Source organism: Callospermophilus lateralis, chromosome 7 (genome assembly GCF_048772815.1).
Source record: "Callospermophilus lateralis isolate mCalLat2 chromosome 7, mCalLat2.hap1, whole genome shotgun sequence".
Taxonomy (NCBI): domain Eukaryota; kingdom Metazoa; phylum Chordata; class Mammalia; order Rodentia; family Sciuridae; genus Callospermophilus; species Callospermophilus lateralis.
In genome coordinates this window covers 72,714,456-72,735,168 of record NC_135311.1, presented here as the reverse complement: position 1 = coordinate 72,735,168, position 20,713 = coordinate 72,714,456, and the positions used below count along the sequence as shown (strand labels likewise).

General features: G+C 36.3%; 2 protein-coding genes across 4 annotated transcripts in view; one reads left to right on the top strand and one right to left on the bottom strand.

The window, feature by feature from the left end:
* Positions 1–4,515, bottom strand: part of Selenof (selenoprotein F) — a 35,365-nt gene extending 30,850 nt beyond the window's left edge. Inside the window, exons 1-2 of one of the 2 annotated variants that reach the window (XM_076862207.1) lie at positions 4,164–4,515; positions 1,956–2,123 (exon numbers count right to left, since the gene is read on the bottom strand). In XM_076862207.1, the coding sequence (XP_076718322.1) occupies positions 1,956–2,123; positions 4,164–4,247 (252 nt within the window). In that variant the 5' untranslated portion in view covers positions 4,248–4,515. The remainder of the gene's footprint in view (positions 1–1,955; positions 2,124–4,163) is intronic. The other variant, XM_076862206.1, reaches the window with a different exon arrangement.
* Positions 4,516–4,844: 329 nt separating this feature from the next.
* Positions 4,845–20,713, top strand: part of Hs2st1 (heparan sulfate 2-O-sulfotransferase 1) — a 167,250-nt gene continuing 151,381 nt past the window's right edge. For both annotated transcript variants that reach the window (XM_076863616.1, XM_076863615.1), the window contains exon 1: positions 4,845–5,289. In XM_076863616.1, the coding sequence (XP_076719731.1) occupies positions 5,166–5,289 (124 nt within the window). In that variant the 5' untranslated portion in view covers positions 4,845–5,165. The remainder of the gene's footprint in view (positions 5,290–20,713) is intronic.

The window sequence follows — 20,713 nt, the reverse complement described above, 5'->3', positions numbered from 1 at the left end:
AGCCTATATACTCAAGGTCATAAAAGTTAACTTGTCAACATGTGCCCCCTTATGTAAACTGTTGGCAGTGTGTCTTCTTTAGTTGGGACTGCATATAAAAGCGTCTAGAGAAAAGACTGGGGGTTAAATGGCTGAAGCTGGGGGCTAAAGCTGAAGCTGGAGCCACCTCTGAAAAAAGCATGTCTACTATCCTAACTCTGTTTACTGAGTCTGAGTACGGGCACAAGAAATAATCTGTCCATATGGGTATCTCATCAAAAGCTAAATCCTGTTTTAAATGTATTTAAAATCAAGTTTTAATATTTGTTATTTAGATTTTATTTATATGCAATAAAGAGTAATATACACATATGGAAATCTAAATATAAACTATGTGAATCTAAACATCAAGCTGGAATCTTTGGGACACTGAGAATTTCAGGTTTATGATACTGAGAAACTGAGAAGTCACATGTTAACTCTTGGCCAGTCTGAATACTTACATTTAAAAAGCTCATTGGCCTGTCTTTTTTTTTTTTTTTTTTTGCAGTACTGAGGATTGAACTCTGGAATGCTCTACCACTGAGCTGTATTTCCAGCTCTTTTTCTCTTTTATTTTGAGAGAGTATCTCACTAGGTTGCCCAGGATGGACTTGAACTTATGATCCTCTTGCCTCAGATTTCGTTGTAGTTGGGATTATAGGTGTGTGCCTGGCTGCTTGTTTTTCTTTTAGAACTACAAAAATGTATTTAATGTTAGAAATAAATCGTAACTATCTAATCATGAGAAAATATCCTGTTTCAAAGTTATATAAAAGAACACCTTAAATAAAATTCAGCACATACAAGTGAAAGAGAATACTAAGAGGAAACTTAGTAGAAAGATGCTAAATTTTTTTCCTTAACCCAGAGATCTTTTTTTTAGTGGAGGGGTGGTGCAGGGAATTAAACATGGATCCTTGAGCATGCCAGGCAGGCACTCTACCACTGAGCTATGCCACCAATCACTAATTCAGTTTTTTCTTTTCCTTTTTTTTTTTCTTTTGGTGGGGGGTGGGGGGAATATTGGGGAGTAAACTCAAGGGCACATGACCACTGAGCCATACCCCCAGCCCCATTTTTTGTATTTCATTTCTGAGACGGGGTCTCACTGAGTTGCTTAGCACCTTGCTTTTGCTGAGGCTGGCTTTGAACTCATGATCCTCCTGTCTCAGCCTCCTGAGCTGCTGGGATTATAGATGCATACCACCACACCTAACCCCAAATCAGCTTTATTTGGATAAAAAAAATGATCTTTTCAGACTACTTTAAAATTTTAAGAAATCTAAGGATTTTAATGAAAAGATTTAAAACTTGGGCAAGTTCACTATTTGTTTGAACAGTACACTCAAAACAAAAATTCGTTGGATAGAACTACCTATCCTTGACTCAGTTTTCAAATTTAAAAGTGAGTCTAGGTATTCAAAGTCATTAATAATGGGTATGTAAGTAAAAGATTATTAAGCACTTTTTTCTTTTTTTGTGATACACAGGACTGAACCCAGGGCCTTACAAATGCTGCAGGTGCTCTACCACTGAGCTATATCCTCAGCCTTCTTTAACCACATTTAGAATTATAATTTATTGCCTATGTCATGTGCCTGGCTTTCATATCAAATTTCATCATAAAACTCACTTCTTGCTGCAAATGTACAAAAGTATTTAACTGATTATTCTTGTGTCTTCATTTGGTCAGAAGTTGACTGGAGAGGAATGGGATCCGGGCATGCTATATTGTGACTCTGTTCCCCTGTCTGCTGAATGGAAAACGAATAGGAACCCAGTATATAACCATACATTTCCTTTGTAATGACTTTGACTGTGCTAGTGAGCCAGGCAAAGGTAAGAAAATTCTTTATGCTTAAGTGTATTAAGCAATTTAGTCAAGTTATCCCAACTAAACCATCTAATGGAAAAGATATAATAGAAAGCAGTACCTTTTTGGTTTCAAATTGAGCTTCTTCCTGACAGCATCCTCTGCAATCAGGATCCAGCCGAAGTAGGTTGAACTGTCCTAGTAGATCACATGAGCTGCAGAGCAAGTTGCTAGAGAAGCCTAACTCTCTGCATGCCTCTGATGAAAATTCTGCCCTGAAAGCAGACACCTGAAAATACAAATGAGAAATAAATCACAATTCTACATTTACATTATAAAACTTCCAAAAAGAGGTTAATGGTGTTATCAAAGCATAATACACTGGAGATGAGTTACTGAAATGTTAACTGGTGTAAAGTTTTTCAGTGTTTTGAACTTTATAACCCTACTTGAGTTTTTGGTTTTTCCCATCTCTCCTATAGCTTTCTTCTTATAAATTGAACACTTTTTTAATTTAGCAAAACCGTAGACAAATATATATATGTGTGTGTGTGTGTGTGTGTGTGTGTGTGTGTGTGTATGTGTGTGTGTGTACATATATATATAAAAATATTTTTTTTGGTGGGGGGTTGAACTTGGGAGCATTTTACCACTGAGCTGTATCTCGAGCCCTTTTTAAAAATTTTGACAGGGTCTTGCTAAATTGCCAAGGCAGGCCTTGAATTTGCCACCCTTCTGCCTCAGCCTTCAGAATTACTGGGATTACAGTTGTGTGCCACTGTGCCCAGCAAGATACATCATTTTCATGACACATGTATCACATATCTTTTAATAAACATTTACTAGTTTTTAAAAAGGAATTTCCTTGTAAGGAAAAAATAATTCCTGTTTAAGAGCTTAGTACCTGTTTATGTGGACTATATGAAATAACATTAACTTATCTACAGACGAATTCAGCAGGAGAAGGATAAGAAAAGAGATGGGGTAGGGGAAGTAGGAACACATTAGAAATCAAACTTTTTGGTTTTTTGTGACTTACTTTAACAAGTACTACATGGTGGAAAAGATATATGTGATTTCCAAGACAAGCCAAGGAGGCATTTTAAGGTTTTGCTATTTTGGAGCAGTCAAGAGAATGAAAGGGTAAAAAAGTTGGTCTAGCTTTTGGAGGATGATAGCTCACACAGAGAACAACAAAGTGGTCCCAGCGGACAGCACCAACTATGAATGATGATGACCCTCAAACTGTTCAGCTGTGTGTTCAGTTGAAAACACAGAATGGTGAGAAATCATTGTTTTTCAACCCCTAATATTTGGAGGACAGTTACACAGCCACAGCTAACTGAAAGCCAGATATGGTGAATTGGGAGAAGGAAGCTTGAAATATTCCTTTTTATCCTTCTGTGGTGATGAGGATGAATTCAAATGACCTAAGATGGGGGAAAAACCTTGAAGAGTACAAAGTTCAGGGAACAATGTTCAGTAATTTTAAAGCACCAAAATGCCTGAATAAAAGTATTGTAATGGACTATTAATTAGAGAAGAATCCACCTTTTCTTCAAGATGGCAAAAGCAAAACCCAGGAAGTTGCTTCCAAATTCCTGGGTCAAACAAAGTGGTGCCCAACTTCCACAAACCTTGGATAAAAGAAAGTTTTGTTCTAGGAGAAAACTTTTCAGCAGGCTCAGTAGAGAATGCCTTAAGAATTAAACTGAAATAATAAATACCAAATTCGCAAGAACAGTGCCTTAAGTTTCATTATTCATGTACACTTCTTTGAGGAATTAGCCAATGTCTAGTTGTTATTTAAGCAATAAGTAAAAATTGGGTCGTCAAAGATTAAGAACCCACGTACTTTGTTAATGGAAAAAAATAAAAGAATATTGATTACACTGCTTGGTGTATACGCGAGGACGAAGGAGTAGAGTCTGAAAAAGAAAATAATAGAAGGTGTTCACCGTTAGCAAAAACCTGCTGGTTTTTCCTTTTAAGATTTTACAGCCTTGTAGTAAGTTCCTTGCATTTCTGCCTACTTTTAAAAAAACAAAAACAAAACTTTACTCTTTCCCAAGCTTTACTGCTTCCCCTCCCCACCGTGATCCTTTTTAGCTAAAGCTACGTAAGAGAAAACTACCCAAGACTTGTCGGGAGAAGACGGCCTCTACAAACTCAACCGGGAATTAAGCCACGTCGCATTCCGGCCACTGCCCAATCTGCCCCACTCGTTTTCTCAAGTGAGGCCCCCGAACCGGACCGAAAATTTTTGTCTTCCTCATTAGTAATCCCTCCTACTCGCCCTAAGGCGGTCGCGGAGGTGACCTACACTCACCACTTGAAGCACGGTAGCCAACAGGAACCGCAGCCCAAAAGCTGGCCCAAGCCATCCACCTCGCCCAGCCGCCATCGCTATCATCTATCGTAAATCTCTGGCTGCCCAGAGGACCCCTCGGCTAGGGCATCCACTTCAGAGCCTGATGGAAAACAGGCCATGGAAGGCCGCTGCCATCAAATCTCTAATTTTGAAGAGACAAGTATTAACTAAAGACATATGAAAGGTTAAAGGTAATCAAATATAAAGACAGTTATTGTCTCCTTTCAATTACTCAAATCAGGCACTTTCCTAAACTTCCCACTTCTGCGCTTCTCCTGGCTCCATCCTTTCATTCACGACACTTCGTCGAGAAGCCAAGAAACCCCGCCTTCGCCAGTTTCAGTCCTGCCTCCTTCTCCAGGTTCACCCAATGGAATGCCGTCTTGGGTGAGCCCTGTGGCAGAAGAATTCAACCGTAAACCGAATCGACAGCGAAACACTGGGGTTCTTCGGGCCAATGCACACTACCGAATGGGAGGAGGGGGCGGGGCCTCTGGTTGCCGAGCAGCGTACGTAGATGCGTGCGCGAGTTGGCGGAGGGGGATGGGAGGGGGCGGGGCCGAGGGCAGCGCAGTCGCAGCCGCAGCGCCGGTGGAGGAACGCGCGGCCGCGAGCAAAGGAGGGAGGGAAAGAACGAAGAGAAGGAGGCGGGCGGGCAAGCAGGCGGGCGTGGGGGTCGGTGACTGAGGCTGTAGAGTGCCCGGCAGCCGCTTCGCGCTGTTTGCTGCGCGGGCTTTTGGAGGGGGCGGCTGTAGAGAAGCGGGCACCGGCGGCGTTGGTGCTTGGCGCCTGGGGGTGGGGGACCCGAGTGGCGAGAAGGGGGGTCGCTGCGGTGGTTCTCCCTGTGGCGCTCTCCTCGCTTCTCTCCCGGCTCTGTGGACTCCTCCCGGCGTCTCCCTCGCCTCCGGGGCCCCGCTCCCCGCCCCCCGCGGTATGTCTTGATCCCGAGCAGCGGGTTTCATGGGGCTCCTCAGGATTATGATGCCGCCCAAGTTGCAGCTGCTGGCGGTGGTGGCCTTCGCGGTAGCGATGCTCTTCTTGGAGAACCAGATTCAGAAACTGGAGGAGTCCCGGTCGAAGCTAGGTGAGGAGCCGAGCCGCTATGGGCTGAGTGGCGTGGAAGGGGTCGGCCGGGGAGGCACTGCAACTGGAGCAGCGGGCTTTCAGTCTGGGGTCTGGCTTCGGAGCGGTGAGGTTTCAAGGAGAGCTGGGACTGGGGGCATCGAGAGCACAAGCTCCAAGAACTAGGTGAATTAGCTTGAGTAGCCGGCTGGGCTCTAGGTCAAGGGGCAGAGGTTGCAAGATTGGGCTTCTTGGAGCTAAGGGGTTGCCCCGAAGTAGGCATTCCAAGGGGAGCTAGCTAGAGAGGACCGAACTCAGTGGGGAGCGGGTGCTTCTGGAGGAGAGAGAACTGCTCGCGCGTTCTCTCAGAAGTAGTACTACCAAGCCCCGCCAATATCAGGCGAGGGGTATTCTAATTTGAGTAATGGACACCTAGGTACAGAATCTTGGGGACAACGAGGGTGGGGGGAGGTTCACTAAGATGCGCAGAAATGGAAGGAGACACCAGGAATGGTGGGGAGTAAATAGAAATACACTATAGCGAATTGCACTTGTGCTAGGGGCACCACGGGATCTTAAAATTAACGTTGGAGGCAGGCTGGCCTGGTAGGACAGGAAATCAAGTAAAAAGCTTCCACCGAGTACCTAAATGAGGCATCCGGGTATTTAAATTATTAGTTGTGCTAAATGATTAATTTGGGCTTCCTGATAGGGCTGTTTATACACTTTGCTTCGCGATAGTATTGATGTAAATTTAGAAGATGAAGGAAAGCTGAAAGGAAATTATAGTGAAATTTATGAAAGGAAAAGTAAGATAATGCGGAAAGTTAATTGTACAGTTAAATACCTTAAACAGTTAGTGGTGCTTTTATGGGCGAAGGGCTCTGAAATACAAAAAGCTGGAGTGTAAAATTGTGAAAGACCAGTAGAAAGAACGAATAATAGGTACTCTGGATTAGTAGAGAACTTTGACATTTGGAAGAGCTCAGGATGGAAAGGGAGTTGTAAAGACTGACAATGATGAATTTTGGTTTGAAAATGTATATGGCACTTAAAATCACCTCAAGAAGTTGTAATTTGCATGTGTGAAAATAATGTGAAGTAGTTTTTGCATACTCTTTCACCTCACCATCAACTTGAACACGTTTTGAAAAGCAAGTAAAAAATTACCTTCAGCAGTGTAATTTAAACAAAGGAGTAAATATGGAAAACAGCCAGAAACTGTTGTGGGTGGTGATTAATTTTTTTTTTTTTTTTTTAGGAAAAATGTACTGGAAAATAATTGTAATTTTCCATATAGTAGCTGTTTGCAATTTTGATAGACTTTGCAAGAGACTTGAAGACACTTTAAAGAGCATTGTATCAAAAATCATCAAATAAATTTGATTGAAGTTCAACTAAATATGAAAAAGAGGCTAAAATATCATAAATCCTCAATTCTATAGTATAATTTGAAATTATTCAATTTATTTACCTAATAAAATTAATTAATATTACGATGAGTTAATTCTGTTGATTTTATTAATATGTGTCTTGTGTCATGAAAAATCTTCACTTTAAATATTAGAAGCCGGACAGTATGCTTTTCTTTGCATTTGGATCCATTTAGTGTCATCCAGTCATGGAAAAAAATTGACTCCTCTTAGAAGTACTTGAAAGTTAAAATCAAAATTTTTTGTATTGCTATTTACAATTCTGCGGTGTTAATTTCTTAGACACATTTTAGTGGGTTAAAATGACTTAAGGCTTTGATATTCTGCCTTACCTAACACTTTTCCCCCCCATAATATTTGAAAGTGGTTTCTATAGACCCAACAGGAATGCTTTTAAAAAGAAAGTTATTTGGAGATGTAGAATGCAACAGGTAGAACATAATGTGCTTGCTTACGATTTTTTTAAGGAAAATTTCACCAGAAATAAGTAAGCATGAATCAAAATAAATAATTATATCAAAAATAGTAAGCGTTCATTGAAATAAATTTCTAAAATAATCCAAGAAAAGGAGTCTCAAATACAAAACAAAGGAAAATGCAGGATGCTGAGACAGAGGATTGTGAGTTCAAAGCCAGCCTCAGCAATAGGGAGATGCTAAGCAACTCAATGAGACCCTGTCTCTAAATAAAATAAAAAATAGGTGTGGGGATGTGACTCAGTGGTCGATGTCCCTGAGTTCAATCTCCAGTACTCCCTCTCCCCCCCAAAAAGGAAAATGCAAACACATGGCATATAGAATGTATAACTTTATATCAGCTTAGTAGTCTTGATTTTTTTTTTTTTTTTTTTTGATTAAAGGAAAAGCAGTTTATATTGCTCAGGCTGACCAGAGTTTCCTGGGCTTGAGTGATCTTGCTGCCTCAACCTTCAGCCTCCTGAGTAACTAACTACAAGTGTACTCCACTGTGCCTGCTTTTTTCTTTTTTGTTTTCCAAGTCTTCTAAAAGGTGGTACTGAAAAACACATTGCCAGTTAGAAATCTGACTTCTTTGGAAAGAAAGGCAAGAAGAAGGCATATTGTGATAGACTTTATTACTAGACATTTTTCATCTGTGATATTCTGTATTTTCCAAGAACACCACAGAAAACTATTTTTGCAGCCCCAGGAATAGGCTAGGAGATTATGTAACTTGCCCAAGACCATATCCCTAGTAAGTGGCAGGATTGGAACTCAGGTATGTCTGGTTCCAAATAAAGTGCTCCTTTAAGTCAGGCTGCTTGAAACTTTATATTATACTAAGATTTAGTTGAATAGAATTTTTAAGTTGTAATATCAATGCATTTGTTGCTAAGAATGAGCATCATTCTGAGAAAATTCAATTTCTTACACAAAGAAATTGGTTTAATGTCTGTCTCTTTTTTGTGTTTATATAACTAGCATAATCATATTATCCAATGAAATGACTGAAATACCTTTTGCTATCAGAGAAGACGATCTTCAGTGGTTTTCTATGTTTGAAATTGCAACATTAAAAGTATTTTATTTTGGCATCAAAAAAAAACTTGAACATTTTTCCCTTAAAAGTAGTTTTTATTGTTTATTATCTTTTCATTTAGAAGATTCCAAAGGATTGTATTAGCTGATATCTAATGAAGCCTTTAATGTACCTAGATTAAAGACATTATCAGACCATAATATCTTGTGGGTGAGACCTCTAATGGATCAGTAGGTGTATTTAAAACTAAGGTGTATGTATTCATTTAGGAAATTAGGCACAATATAAATAGAACTTCCTAAAAAAATTATTATTAGTTTCCTTTTCCTTTCTCTCTTTTTTTGAACAGATATGAGATCATGGTATACATTATTACTCTGCACTTATTTTCATTTCATATTGTAGACATAGACATATTGTAGTATGTATAAATTTGACATATTCTAATAGCTGTATAGTATTCCAAAGTATACATGTATCAATGTGTCATAAATTATTAAGCTATTGTATCAGTAGTGGATATTCAAATTTGCAACCCTCCCCACCTTTAAGGTTCCTTTTCTTTCCTGGTATTACAAATGGTAAGAACAAGAACTCTCCCTATATGTCTAACTTTTCCTGCATTGATGTCATTTTTTTTTTCCTTAACTAGGATACATTCTGTATGTGGGATTGCTAAAACAAAGGATATATTATTTACTTGAGGGGTGGTGCATGCCTCTGATCCCAGCAGTTTTGGGACACTTGAAAATTTCAAGTGAATCCAGCCTAGTAAATTTGGTGAGACCCTGTCTCAAAATAAGAAGGGCTGGGGATATATCTTTTTTTTTTTTTTTTTTTTTTGAGAGAGGTGAGAGAGAGACAGAGACAGAGAGAGAGAATTTTTTTTAATATTTATTTTTTAGTTTTTGGCTGACACAACATCTTTGTATGTGGTGCTGAGGATCGAACCCGGGCCGCACGCATGCCAGGCAAGCATGCTACTGCTTGAGCCACATCCCCAGCCCTGGGGATATATCTTAATGGTAGAGAATCCCTTCATTTAATTCCAGTACCATACATACATACATATTGTTACTTTCTAAAATTTTTATTTTTCAAAAGGTACAGTAATCTTTACTGTCAGCACACACCCATATGCATTGTAAGCTATCAGCTTTTAATTTTTGTCAGTTTGAGGCTGTGAAGTATGTTGTTAATTTAACTTACGTGTCATTACTTTGTAATTAGGTTGAACATCTTATGTTCATTGCCTTTTTACTTGCTAGCTAATTTTCATTTGTCAGTTTTTCTATCAATAGTTTACTAATTTTTAGTTTTTTATTACTAAAATTACTACCCCTGGTCTGGGGTTGTGGCTCAGAGGTAGAGTGCTCACCTAGCATGCATGAGGCACTGGGTTCGATCCTTAGCACCACATAAAAAATAAAATAAATATTGTGTCCACCTAAAAAACTAACAAATAATGTTTAAAAAAATTACTACCCCTGTATGTCTTGCATCTGTTTTTCTCTTAATTCTGTCATTTGTCTCTATATTATAGTGTATTTTGACGGTACAGAAGTTTTAAAATTTACACAAATAATTAATTTAAGCAAGTAATATTCTTAGGTGGGGTTACTTTTACTTTTGAGCTGCATTCCTAACCCTTTTTATTTTTTCATTTTAAGACAGGTTCTGGCCAAGTTGCCCAGGCTGGCCTTGAACTTGTGCTCCTTCAGCCTCCTGAGTAACTGGGATTTCAAGTGTGTACTACTATATCTGGCAGGATATAACCTTTTATTTGAAGAAAGTAATTCCAAATGGATTATGTAGTCATCTCCACTGATGAGAACTTGTTATTATGATCTCAAAACTCTACTAAAAAACTAATTCCAGGGCCAAAGTTGAAACTGCTCTTTGGATTTTCAAAATTTTTACAAGTGCTTAATCATGCAAACAATATTTACAAGAAATTTCACAGTAGCTTCTGTTAGAGAATCTTCAGTTAGTAGGAATGCAGTTATTCTAGAATTGCTAATTAGTGCCTCACTTATAGTCTTGAATAGGATACCTAGTGCTATTGAGTGGTCACCTGAAGCAGTTGATTTCAATTAGTATAATTCCAGGATGTCTATCCACCACTGTTAAGCTTTCTAATAGGTTTTTAGTAAAATTGAAATAATAATGAATATTGAAAGATTGCTCTTCAGAGCTACTTCAGAAGAATATACTTATAGATAAACTTCATAATTGTGGTTCATGTTAGACTATTTACAATTATCCACCAACTTACTGGTACCTGCAGTTATGTGTTTTTTCTGCTTGTTAACTAAAGATGAACTATAAAGATATGGTGGGTTTTGTTGTTGTTGTTGTTTTTGGTACTGGGGATTGGGTCTGGGCACTCTACCTTTGAGCTACATCACTACCTCTTTTTATTTTTTATTTTGAGACAGGGTGTCATCAAGTTGCCTAGGCTGGCCTTGAACTTGAAATTCTCCTGCCTCTGCCTCCCCAGACATGCACCACCACACCTGGTTCCCTCATTCTTTTATAATCATACCTCTCCATTCTACTGGGTTATTCTCATTAGCACATGAGCATAGTATTAGGCTACCATTTTAGCAAGTGTTTTTCATCTATGTGGATGATTCAGGGTCTTGGGTACCTATTATCTGTGGTTTTACCACCTCCTCTGGTCTTGAAGTTGTCTGTTTTTAGCTAGGATACATGGAAGAGAAGGCTGAGTAGGTGTCCTCTTCTAAACTTCTTTGTCCTCCTTTATTCTTCCTCTGTTAATGAGGACTAGTTACTATCTACCTGCAAAGATGAAGCTGAAAATGGGATTTTAAACTGGCAATCACTTACCAGTTATAACTGTATACTATAGAAGGGGAGTGCACACTTGAGCTTTTTGCTTCCTTTGAAATAAATGCTGAAATTTATTTAGACTTCTTTTATAACTCAATGTAAACTACCTGACATCAAGATATCTACAAACCATGTATCTGATAATGGGTTAATGTTCAAAGTAAGAAATTAATCTGATTAAAAAAAGAGAAAATGATCTGAATATACATTTGTCAAAAGAAGACATACAAATATCTAACAGGTGTATGAAAATGCTCAACATCACTAATCGGAAAGATACAAATTAAAACTACAATGAGATATTACCTCACACCTGTCAGAATGCCTGTTATCAAAAAGATATAAGCTAACCTGTGTTGGAGACAGTGTGGAGAAGAGGAAATCCTTGCACACTGTTGGTTGGAAGGTAAATTAGTATAGCCGTTATGAAAAACATTGTATTGTGGTTCCTTCAAAAATATAAAATAGAATTACCATTTGATCCAGCAGTTCTACTATTGGTTATATATCCAGAGAATAAAATCAGTATGTCAAAGAGCTTTCTGTACTTTCATATTTATTGCAGTGTTATTCACTTATATGTGGAATCTAAAAAAGTTGAACTGAGAAGCAGAATAGGAAGGTGTGGGAATTGGGGAGATGTTTAGTTAAGGGACACTAAATTTTACTTTGATCTAAAGATTAAATTCAAGAGAGCTATTGTACCGCATGGTGACTGTGGTTAATAAAAACAGTATATTGTATTCTATTATTTTCTGTTTTTTTTTGTTCTGGGTATGGAACCCCCAAGGTGCCTTACCATTGAGTACATTCCCTGTTCTTTTTCTTTTCCTTTTGTACTGGGGATTGAACCCAGAGGTGCTTTACTACTGAGCTACATCATCAGTTCTTTTTATTTTTTGTTTTTAGATAGGTTCTTGCTAAGTTGCTGAGGCTGGACTCCAACTTATAATTCTCCTGCCTCAGTTTCCCAAGTCCTTGGGATTATAGCCATGTGCTATCCTGGGCAGCTCAATGTTATTCTTAAAAGTTGCTTAGAGAGAATATTTTGATTAATGGGTTAAAAGAATATTTTAAGCCAGGTGTGGTGGTACAAGCTTCTAGTCTCTTGGAAGTTTAAGTACAGAAATTCAAGGCTAGCCTGGGCAACAAAGCAAGACTATCCTTTAAAAGAAGAAGGAAATATGTATATGTGGATGTGTGTGGGGGCCAATATTTTATTTATTTTCTTTAATTTTATATTTTTTATAATATCTATTTTAAAGGATATAAACTGTCTTGGTTAATTCCAAGTGAATGTGAAAAACATTTGTTCTATAATTACTGGGTGGAATGTGCTGTAAAGGTCTATTAGTTCAAGTTGGTTGGTAGTATTCTATCAGTATCCTTGGTTTTCTTTCTGCCTACTTATTCTATCAGTTATGGCGTGATTTTGAAATCTTCAATAATAATTGTGTTTGTCTATTTCACCTTTGTCTATTTCTCCTTTAAGTTCTGTCATTTTGCCTCATTTATTTTGACATAATTAATTAGCCCCCTTTTTCATATGAGATGACTTTCTTTATCCATGATAATATTCTTTGCTCTGAAACCAAATTCATGTTCTGGAAACGTAATTCCCAGTACAAGGGTGTTTTGAGATGGCTTCTGCCTTCTGCCATGACCCTCATCAGATACTGCTGCCTTGATCTTGAACTTCCCAGGCTTAGTACTGTGAGGAAATAAGTTTCTCTTTATAAATTACCCAGTGTCTAGTATTTTGTTATGGCAGCACTTTAATGTTAATCTAGATATTTAAGTTTTTCTTTTGATTAGTGTTAGTGTGATATACCTTTCCCTATTCTTTTAATATTAACTATATGACTTTTTATATTTAAACAGTATTTCTTATAGGCAGCATGTAGTTGAGTCTAGTATCTAATTTCATAATTTCCTTTATAAATGGGATATTTAAAGCATTTTTGATGTGATTTAATTAAAGCATTATTGATGTGATTGGGTTTAAATTTTTGAGCTGCTATTTTCTGTTCATCTCATCTATTCTGTTTTCCTTTTTCTGCCTTTAGGATTAACAGAGTTTTTTTGTTTGTTTTTATTAGATTTTATCTCATTTGATGTGATGCTGTTGATGCTGTTTGCTGTGTATATGTGTTCTTTCTTAAAGTGGCTGCGTTAGGGTTTATGGTTCATGTTATACCACTTAATGTAAGGTGTAGGAACCTTAGACAACATTTTATTTTATATATTTATTTTTTTTAAAGAGAGAGAGAGAGGGAGAGAGAGAGAGAAAGAAAAAATGAATCTTTTTTAATATCTATTCTTTAGATTTCAGCGGACACAACATCTTTGTTTGTATGTGGTGCTGAGGATCGAACCCGGGCCGCACACATGCCAGGCTAGCGCGCTACTGCTTGAGCCACATCCCCAGCCCCCTTAGACAACATTTTAATTTCCTCTTTCCTGGTTTCTTGCTATTGTTGTTATATACTTTACTTCTATATATAAGTCTTATAGTATGTTGTTGTTTTTGCTTTAAGTAATCAGTGATCTTTTAAGGAGGTCAAAAATTGTTTTTTCAGTTTTTATTTATTTACTCATGTATATATTTATTCAGTTTTCTTCATTCCTTTGTGTTGATGCAGATTTTCATTGGGTACCTTTTCCCTTCATCTTTTAAGGATTTCTTTTAACATTATTCATACTGAAAAACTGGTGATGAATTCTTTTCAGATTTGTGTTCTAAAAAAGTCTTTAAGTCTTTTTTTAAGCTGTAGTGTTATAAAGATATTTTTGCTGGTTGTAGAATTCTAGGTTGATGCTTTCCTTTAACATCACTTTTTGCTTCATTGTCTTCTGGCTTGGCCTGTTTTCAATGAGAAGACTGCCATTGTTCTTAATCTTGTTCCACTATTTCTGTAATAGATTCTTGTGATTTTTTTCACTGGGTTTTAAGTAATTTGAAAAAGGCCTTTGCCACTATGTTTTTTGTACTTGGGGTTTGTTAGGCTTCTTAAACCTCTGGGTTCATAGTTTTTTTTTTTTTTTTTTTTTAAACATTTGGAAATTTGGGACCATTATTTCTTCAAATAGTTCTTCTGTGCTTGTTTCCCTCTTCAGGAAATCAGATCACATACATATTAGGCCTCATGGAATCATTCCATAGTATAGTGATACTCTTTACTTTTTCCCAGTCTTTTTTCTTTGTGTTATTTTAAAATAGTTGCTGTGTCTTCAGTTCACTACTCCTTTTCTTTCCAGCAGTGTGTAATCTGCTTTTTAAAAAATTTTTTTTAGTTGTAGATGGACACAATACCTTTATTTTATTTATGTATTTATTTTTATTCAACACTGAGGATCAAACCCAATGCCTTGTATGTGCTAGGCAAGTGCTTTATCACTGAGCTGTATCCCCAGCCCCTGTAATCTGATTTAAATCCCATTTAGTGTATTTCAAAAAAAAATTTTCAACTCCCTCCACCCCCCATTTCCAGAAGTTCATTTTGGATCTTTAAAAAGTATCTTCCATTTTTGCCCTTAACATGTTCTTATTTTCCTGAGCAAATGGAATATTGTTATTATTTTGATGTCTTTGTCTATCAGTTGTATCCTCTGTATCATTTCCGAATTGCTTTCTTTTGATTTGGTATAGGACTGATTTTGCTCCATTACAGGGTCAGTATTTTTTAGTTTCCTTCAGAGTATTCTTTTCAGTGTCCTGTATATTTCTAGTTCCCCCTCTGACTGATGGGAACACTGGTTTAGTGAACCCCAAGGATTTTTCCACCTGTACCTTTTGAATGATTCTTTTTAGGCCTCAGTTTCTTCATGTGCATGTACTGATTGGTATTCTTCTGAAAATTCTGTTTGCAACTCTGTTCTCTTCAGTACTCAGCATACTTAAGCTGTTTTGGCTTTCCTGAACTCCCGATTCTAGCTCTTTTAATTCAGGGAGACTATTGGAATTCTGAACTTGACTGAATTCTCCCTATACTGTAGTCTGTAGTCTAGAAACTCTTCAGGCAGTCATAGGACCTACCTCATTTCCTTTATCTAAAGGGTCACCATCTGTGCTGATTTCCTGTTTTAATATTCAGTGTCCAGAAACTGTTGCTACATATTTTATCCATTCTGTTTTATTTAAGATAGGAGTGTAAATCCAATCACTGTTATTCTATTTTATTAGTGAAAGCTGGTTAGATCTTTGTGTATTTTTAGGTTGACTTGGGGAGAAAGGAGTGCAATTGGATTATTTGGATTAAAACTAATATTGTAAATTCAGGGAAAGATTTGTGTTTCATCTTTGTTCATTTCTTCATAATCTTTATACTGTGTTGGATATAGACCCTTGTAAATTGTTAATGAAAGTTAGAGGCAAGACTTACTCATGATAGCCCCACCTCCCTCTTTCCTTATGAGAGTTTCAAGTGGATAACAGTTAATTCTTTTGTTCTACCATCCCTACTGCCCCTGATTTTAAGAAGTCATGCTTTAAATTGCACCCCTTTAGATGCAGCTAGGTTCAAAGGCTCTTTCAGACTGGCCAGTGAAACCTCTGGCCCCGGAAGAGGTGTCTGCTTTTGCTGTTAGTGTGATTATTGAGTTGATTGATCACAATCTTGCTGTGTATGCATGAGTAGATAGTCTTCTTCAGAGATTTTTCTGTGTTCCTTTTGTAATACCCCAATTCCAAACTGAGTAGTGGGAAAAGGAAACATAAGGGATGGTGACACTGGTGGTAATTATAGTTATTATGTTGTATTTACAGAAAATGTATCTGGTTTACCTTATGGTCAGCATTATTATACTTCTTATATATTCAACTTTAGATGACATAATTCTAGCTAAGTGAAGTTAGATAGTGCTGTACTTGGAACAAAAAGAGTCAGAGACAATATTTTTTACATGGCACTCTTGGGTTCTGTTGGAAGTTGGTGGTTTCGAAAACTGCACATTGATTGGGTACTTATGTAGCAACTTAAATTGGTTGTAGAGGGACAATAGGTCCACTTCTTAAATTCTGGTACATTTTAGGAGTCATCCATTAGTTTTGCCTTATATTTTTCCATTACTTATTCCTAAATTTATGACTAAGCTAGAAATAAGTGATTTTGTGCAGCAAAACACTCAAAAATGACTTTAGTGACTCATAAGATGTCAGTTGAGAAAGGGAAGTCTGTTGAAAAACATCTTAAAATGTTGCTCAGGGTGGTTATGGATTTGAAGTTAAGTGACTATGCAGGTACAAACTAATTTTTTTTCTTTAATATCTTTATTTTTTTATTTTTATGTGGTGCTGAGGATCAAACCCAATGCCTCATGCATGCTAGGCAAGTACTCTATTACTGAACCATAACCCCATCCCACAAACTAATTCTCAACATATTTATGTTTAATTATAAATTATGTTTGTGTTGGACTTAATAAATATAATTTAGAAGTATTACTGGTTTGTTGATACATTTCTGGTGTGTATTCCCTGTGTGTTTTGTTATACATAGACTAGAATAAAAGCTATTCACTGTTAAATTTCTTCTCTTTGAAGGTTAAAACAAAACAGAAGCAAACAAATATGGGATTATATTTTAGTTTGTTTTTTTTTTAAGAGAGAGGAGAGAGAGAGAGAAAGAGAGAGAGAGAGAGAGAATTTATTTTTAATATTTATTTTTTAGTTCTCGGCAGACACAACATCTTTGTTTGTATGTGGTGCTGAGGATCGAACCCGGGCCACACGCATGCCAGGCGAGTGCGCTACCGCTTGAGCCACATCCCCAGCCCTATATTTTAGTTTTGGAAGAGGTTTCAATGAGGGAAATTAGAGGAGCTTAAGCTTTGTGATATTATCTTCTAGAATGAAGGGATCCTGAATTTTCTAAGTAGATTTTTATCTTAAAGTTTTAGTTGGCTTTTTTTCTTGGGTTTTCTTTCTACATAGTGTCTTAGGACAACATCTTTGTCAATTCTCCCATGCTGAATTGCCAGTTTAATTTGAAAAATTTCATTTCCCTGCCTAACCAAGTATGCAAGATTTTGTGTTCTTACATGAATTAACAGTCTCTCAAGCACTAGAAATTAAGTCTTTTTATGTTTTATTCCTCTAGGTGCTTATAGAAGAAATGAAAGATGAGGCAGAGAGTTGGAGAAAAGTCTTTTCAAACTTTAAGATAAATGATAATTTTGGGGCATTATAATATTTATTGAAGGAAGACTTTTTGAAAATGATCAATTAATGGACAAAATAACATGTTTTTGTTCTAATTAGTTATATACAACAATGCATTTTGACACATCATACATAAATTGAGTATAACTTCTCATTCATCTGGTTATATGTGTTATAAAGTTACATCAGTCATGTAACCATATATGCATGTACAGTAATAATATCTGATTCATTTTAGTAGAAAATAATATTCTTAGCTCCAAAAAGAATCTCCTCTGAGATGAAAAGTAGTTTAAAAATTAGTGATAAGGGGGCTGGGCCTATGGACTCAGTGGTAGGTAGTGTGCACTTGCCTGGCTTGTGTGAGGCACTGGGTTCAATTCTCAGCACCACATATAAAAAAATAAATAAATAAATAAAGGTCAATCAACAACTTAAAAAAAAAAAAATATATATATATATATATATATATATATATATATATTAATTAAAAATTAGTAAATAAGAATAGTAGGTTATTTTAGTTATTGACTCACAAAACGGAGTTGTAGTATGTGATGTGAGGTACACAGCAAGTTTTGAGACTTTTGACTTAAATCTTGTTGGATGTAATTACAAGTTTGCAATTTAATTTCTAATTTGAATTAAATTTTATATTCTTTCACATTTACTATTTATTTTAATTTTACTTTGTCCTGAAAATGAGTTGAGATTTATAGATGTATATGTGATACAAAACGGTTGAAAAGTGCAGATTTATGTAGGAAACGTAGTCAAATCTTTGCATAGATGTTAATTAACTGTTTTTCATTTATTTTCTTTGTGGGCTTTGAGATCCTTACATTCCCAAAATATCTCTGTAAATAACCCTTTCCTCCAATTCTCAGGTAAATTTTGGAGTGATAGCATATTTGTTTTCTTTAAGGATTCAGGAAGGCATATTTCATACTTGGCATTTGGTCCCAGAATAAAAATAAAAGCATTAATTTAGTAATAAAAGGATAGTTTAGGAAGATCAGGCGTATAATCATGAATTAGGACATCGTAGCATAAGTGATTTGTGCTAATGGTGTTCTTAACTGTGATACTGAAGGCTTTGTAGTTAAAGTCATTTTTAGTGTTGAAACTTGTATAATTACTGATTACTTTTTGACAGAAGAACATGTTATTGGTTACTTGGAAAAATTTATGATAAGCAAGTAATCTTTTTTTTCCTATCAATTGTATTTAATGTTTTAAAATAACAGTATACTGCAGTGTTATTTCTTTGTGTGTTTTAAGGAAAATCTCATAGTTTATAATTTATGTAGCATGATAATTGAGACAGCTGTGGATTAAGTTGGTTATTCTAAAATACAGTTTTCAAATATGAATTAACCTATGTAAGTATTAGATTAATATTAAAGGCTAAAATGAAAGTGCTGAAACACAGATTTGGGGAGAGCTGTTCAGTTTTTACTGTTTTTTTTATAGTATACTATATAAAATTTTATATAATTAATGCAGTATATCCACTTAGATTCAGAGCAACAGCAGCTGAAATCTTGCCTGATGATAAAAATATTTCTGCATAAAGGAAGTGGTGCACAAAATTCATGCAGTGTTCATTTTAGAGTATGGTTATGATCAAATATACTGATTTACGATTTATAAAGTTAAAAATTCTGATTTAATAGTAATACTCTTTCTATATTTAGGATATAAGCAGGATAGTTGCTTAAAAGCACACACACTGTCAGACATAAGAAGTGGGAACTTTCTTTAAGGGAGGAGACAAAAAAAGACATGACAAATACAATCTAGATTAGTTTAGAATAATGAACCTATGTTCTTCAGAAGTTTCTAAGCACAGTTCTGAAGAAGGTAACATAATTGCAGCATGCTCCTAAAACAACAGGATAAAAAATAATTAGCATTTTTCAGAGTAGTCGTCTCAAAGAAGTTTTACATTAAGAAATATAGTTGCTCCAAGTATTTTGAAATTCTTCATGAAATTGGTTTTAGAATCTTATAAACTGTACCAAGATCATTTTAATTTTTCTATAGTCATGGTTAAGATGGAGTTAGAATTTAAGTCATGAAAGTAACTATAGAACATTTGACAAAAAGGAAAAGAAAAATAGCTTTTATTGTTTTACATATTAATGCTGCTGTTCTTTGCAAAGTTCTTTCATATGGATCCCTTAGATTTTTTTTTTTTTTTTAATGCTAAGGTATAGATGTTTTCTGTTTACCTGATTTGCTGCTTTTTGAGCTTCATGGATCTGTGGTTTGGTACCATTCAGTTTTGGAAAATTTTCAACACTCCTCCCACCTGTACTGGGCACGGAACCCCAAGACCTGTGCATGCTATGCTAGGCTATGTTAGGCTATGTTAGGCTAGGCTATGCTAGGCTAGGCTAGGCTAGGCTAGGCTAGGCTAGGCAAGTGCTCTATATACCCAGCCCCACTTTCCCCCTGCCTTTTTGGTCGGGAGAAAGATATTTCTAAATTGCCGGGGTGAGCTCAAATCTGCAATCCTGCTAATTTAGCCGTCAGAGTTGCAGGGATTACAGGTGTACACCACTATCCTACAGTTTTAATTGTAGATGGACACAATACCTGTGTTTTATTTGTTTATTTATTTCTGCCTAGCTGTCGTACAGTTCTTCAATTTTCTGTTCCATTTAAAATATTCTTTCTCTCTTTTGGTACTGGGAATTGAACCCTAGGGGTGCTTTACCACTGAGCTATATTCCTGTCTTTTTAATTTTTTGGAGGCAGGATCTCACTAATAAATTGATGAGGTTTGCCTGTAATTTGCTATTTTTCTACCTCAGTCTCCCAAGTTTATAGGCATCCACCACTGCATCCAGATGTTCTTTTTTTGCTTTTCACTTTGGGAAGTTTCTATTGACATACTTCAAGTTCACTTTTTTTTTTTTTTCCTATGTCCAGTCTTAATAATGAACAAGTGCATTAGATATCTGTTAGGTATCTTGATATCTGTTACAGTGTTGCTGATAGTTGTTACTTTTCTTCAGATTCTTGGTGCTTCCAGGTCTATGCTTAGATTCCATCTGTTTTTAGATAGTGTCTACATTTTTTGCATTAGAGCTTTCAGCATACTAGTCTTAGTTTTAAATTTTTTCCCCTCACTTGGGAAGTGGGGATTAAACCCAGGGGTGCTTTTACCACTGAACTACATTCCTAGTTCTTTTTTTTTTTTAATTATTAAAATTTTTGAGACAGGGTCTTGTTAAGTTATGGAGGCTGGCTTTGAACTGATGATCCTCCTGTTGCAGCCTCCAGAGCTGCTTGATTAAGAGAAGTGCAACAATGTGCCCTGTTTAGTTTAAAAATTCTTGGTGTGAGAATTACAAAATTCTCATATCACATCTGAGTCTGGTTTTGATGTCTGCTTGACTCTTCAGACTGGTTTTGCCTTTTAGCATGTCTTGCTTTGTTGTTGTCAATAGCTGGACATGATGTATGGGGTAAAAGGAATTTATGTATACTTCAGT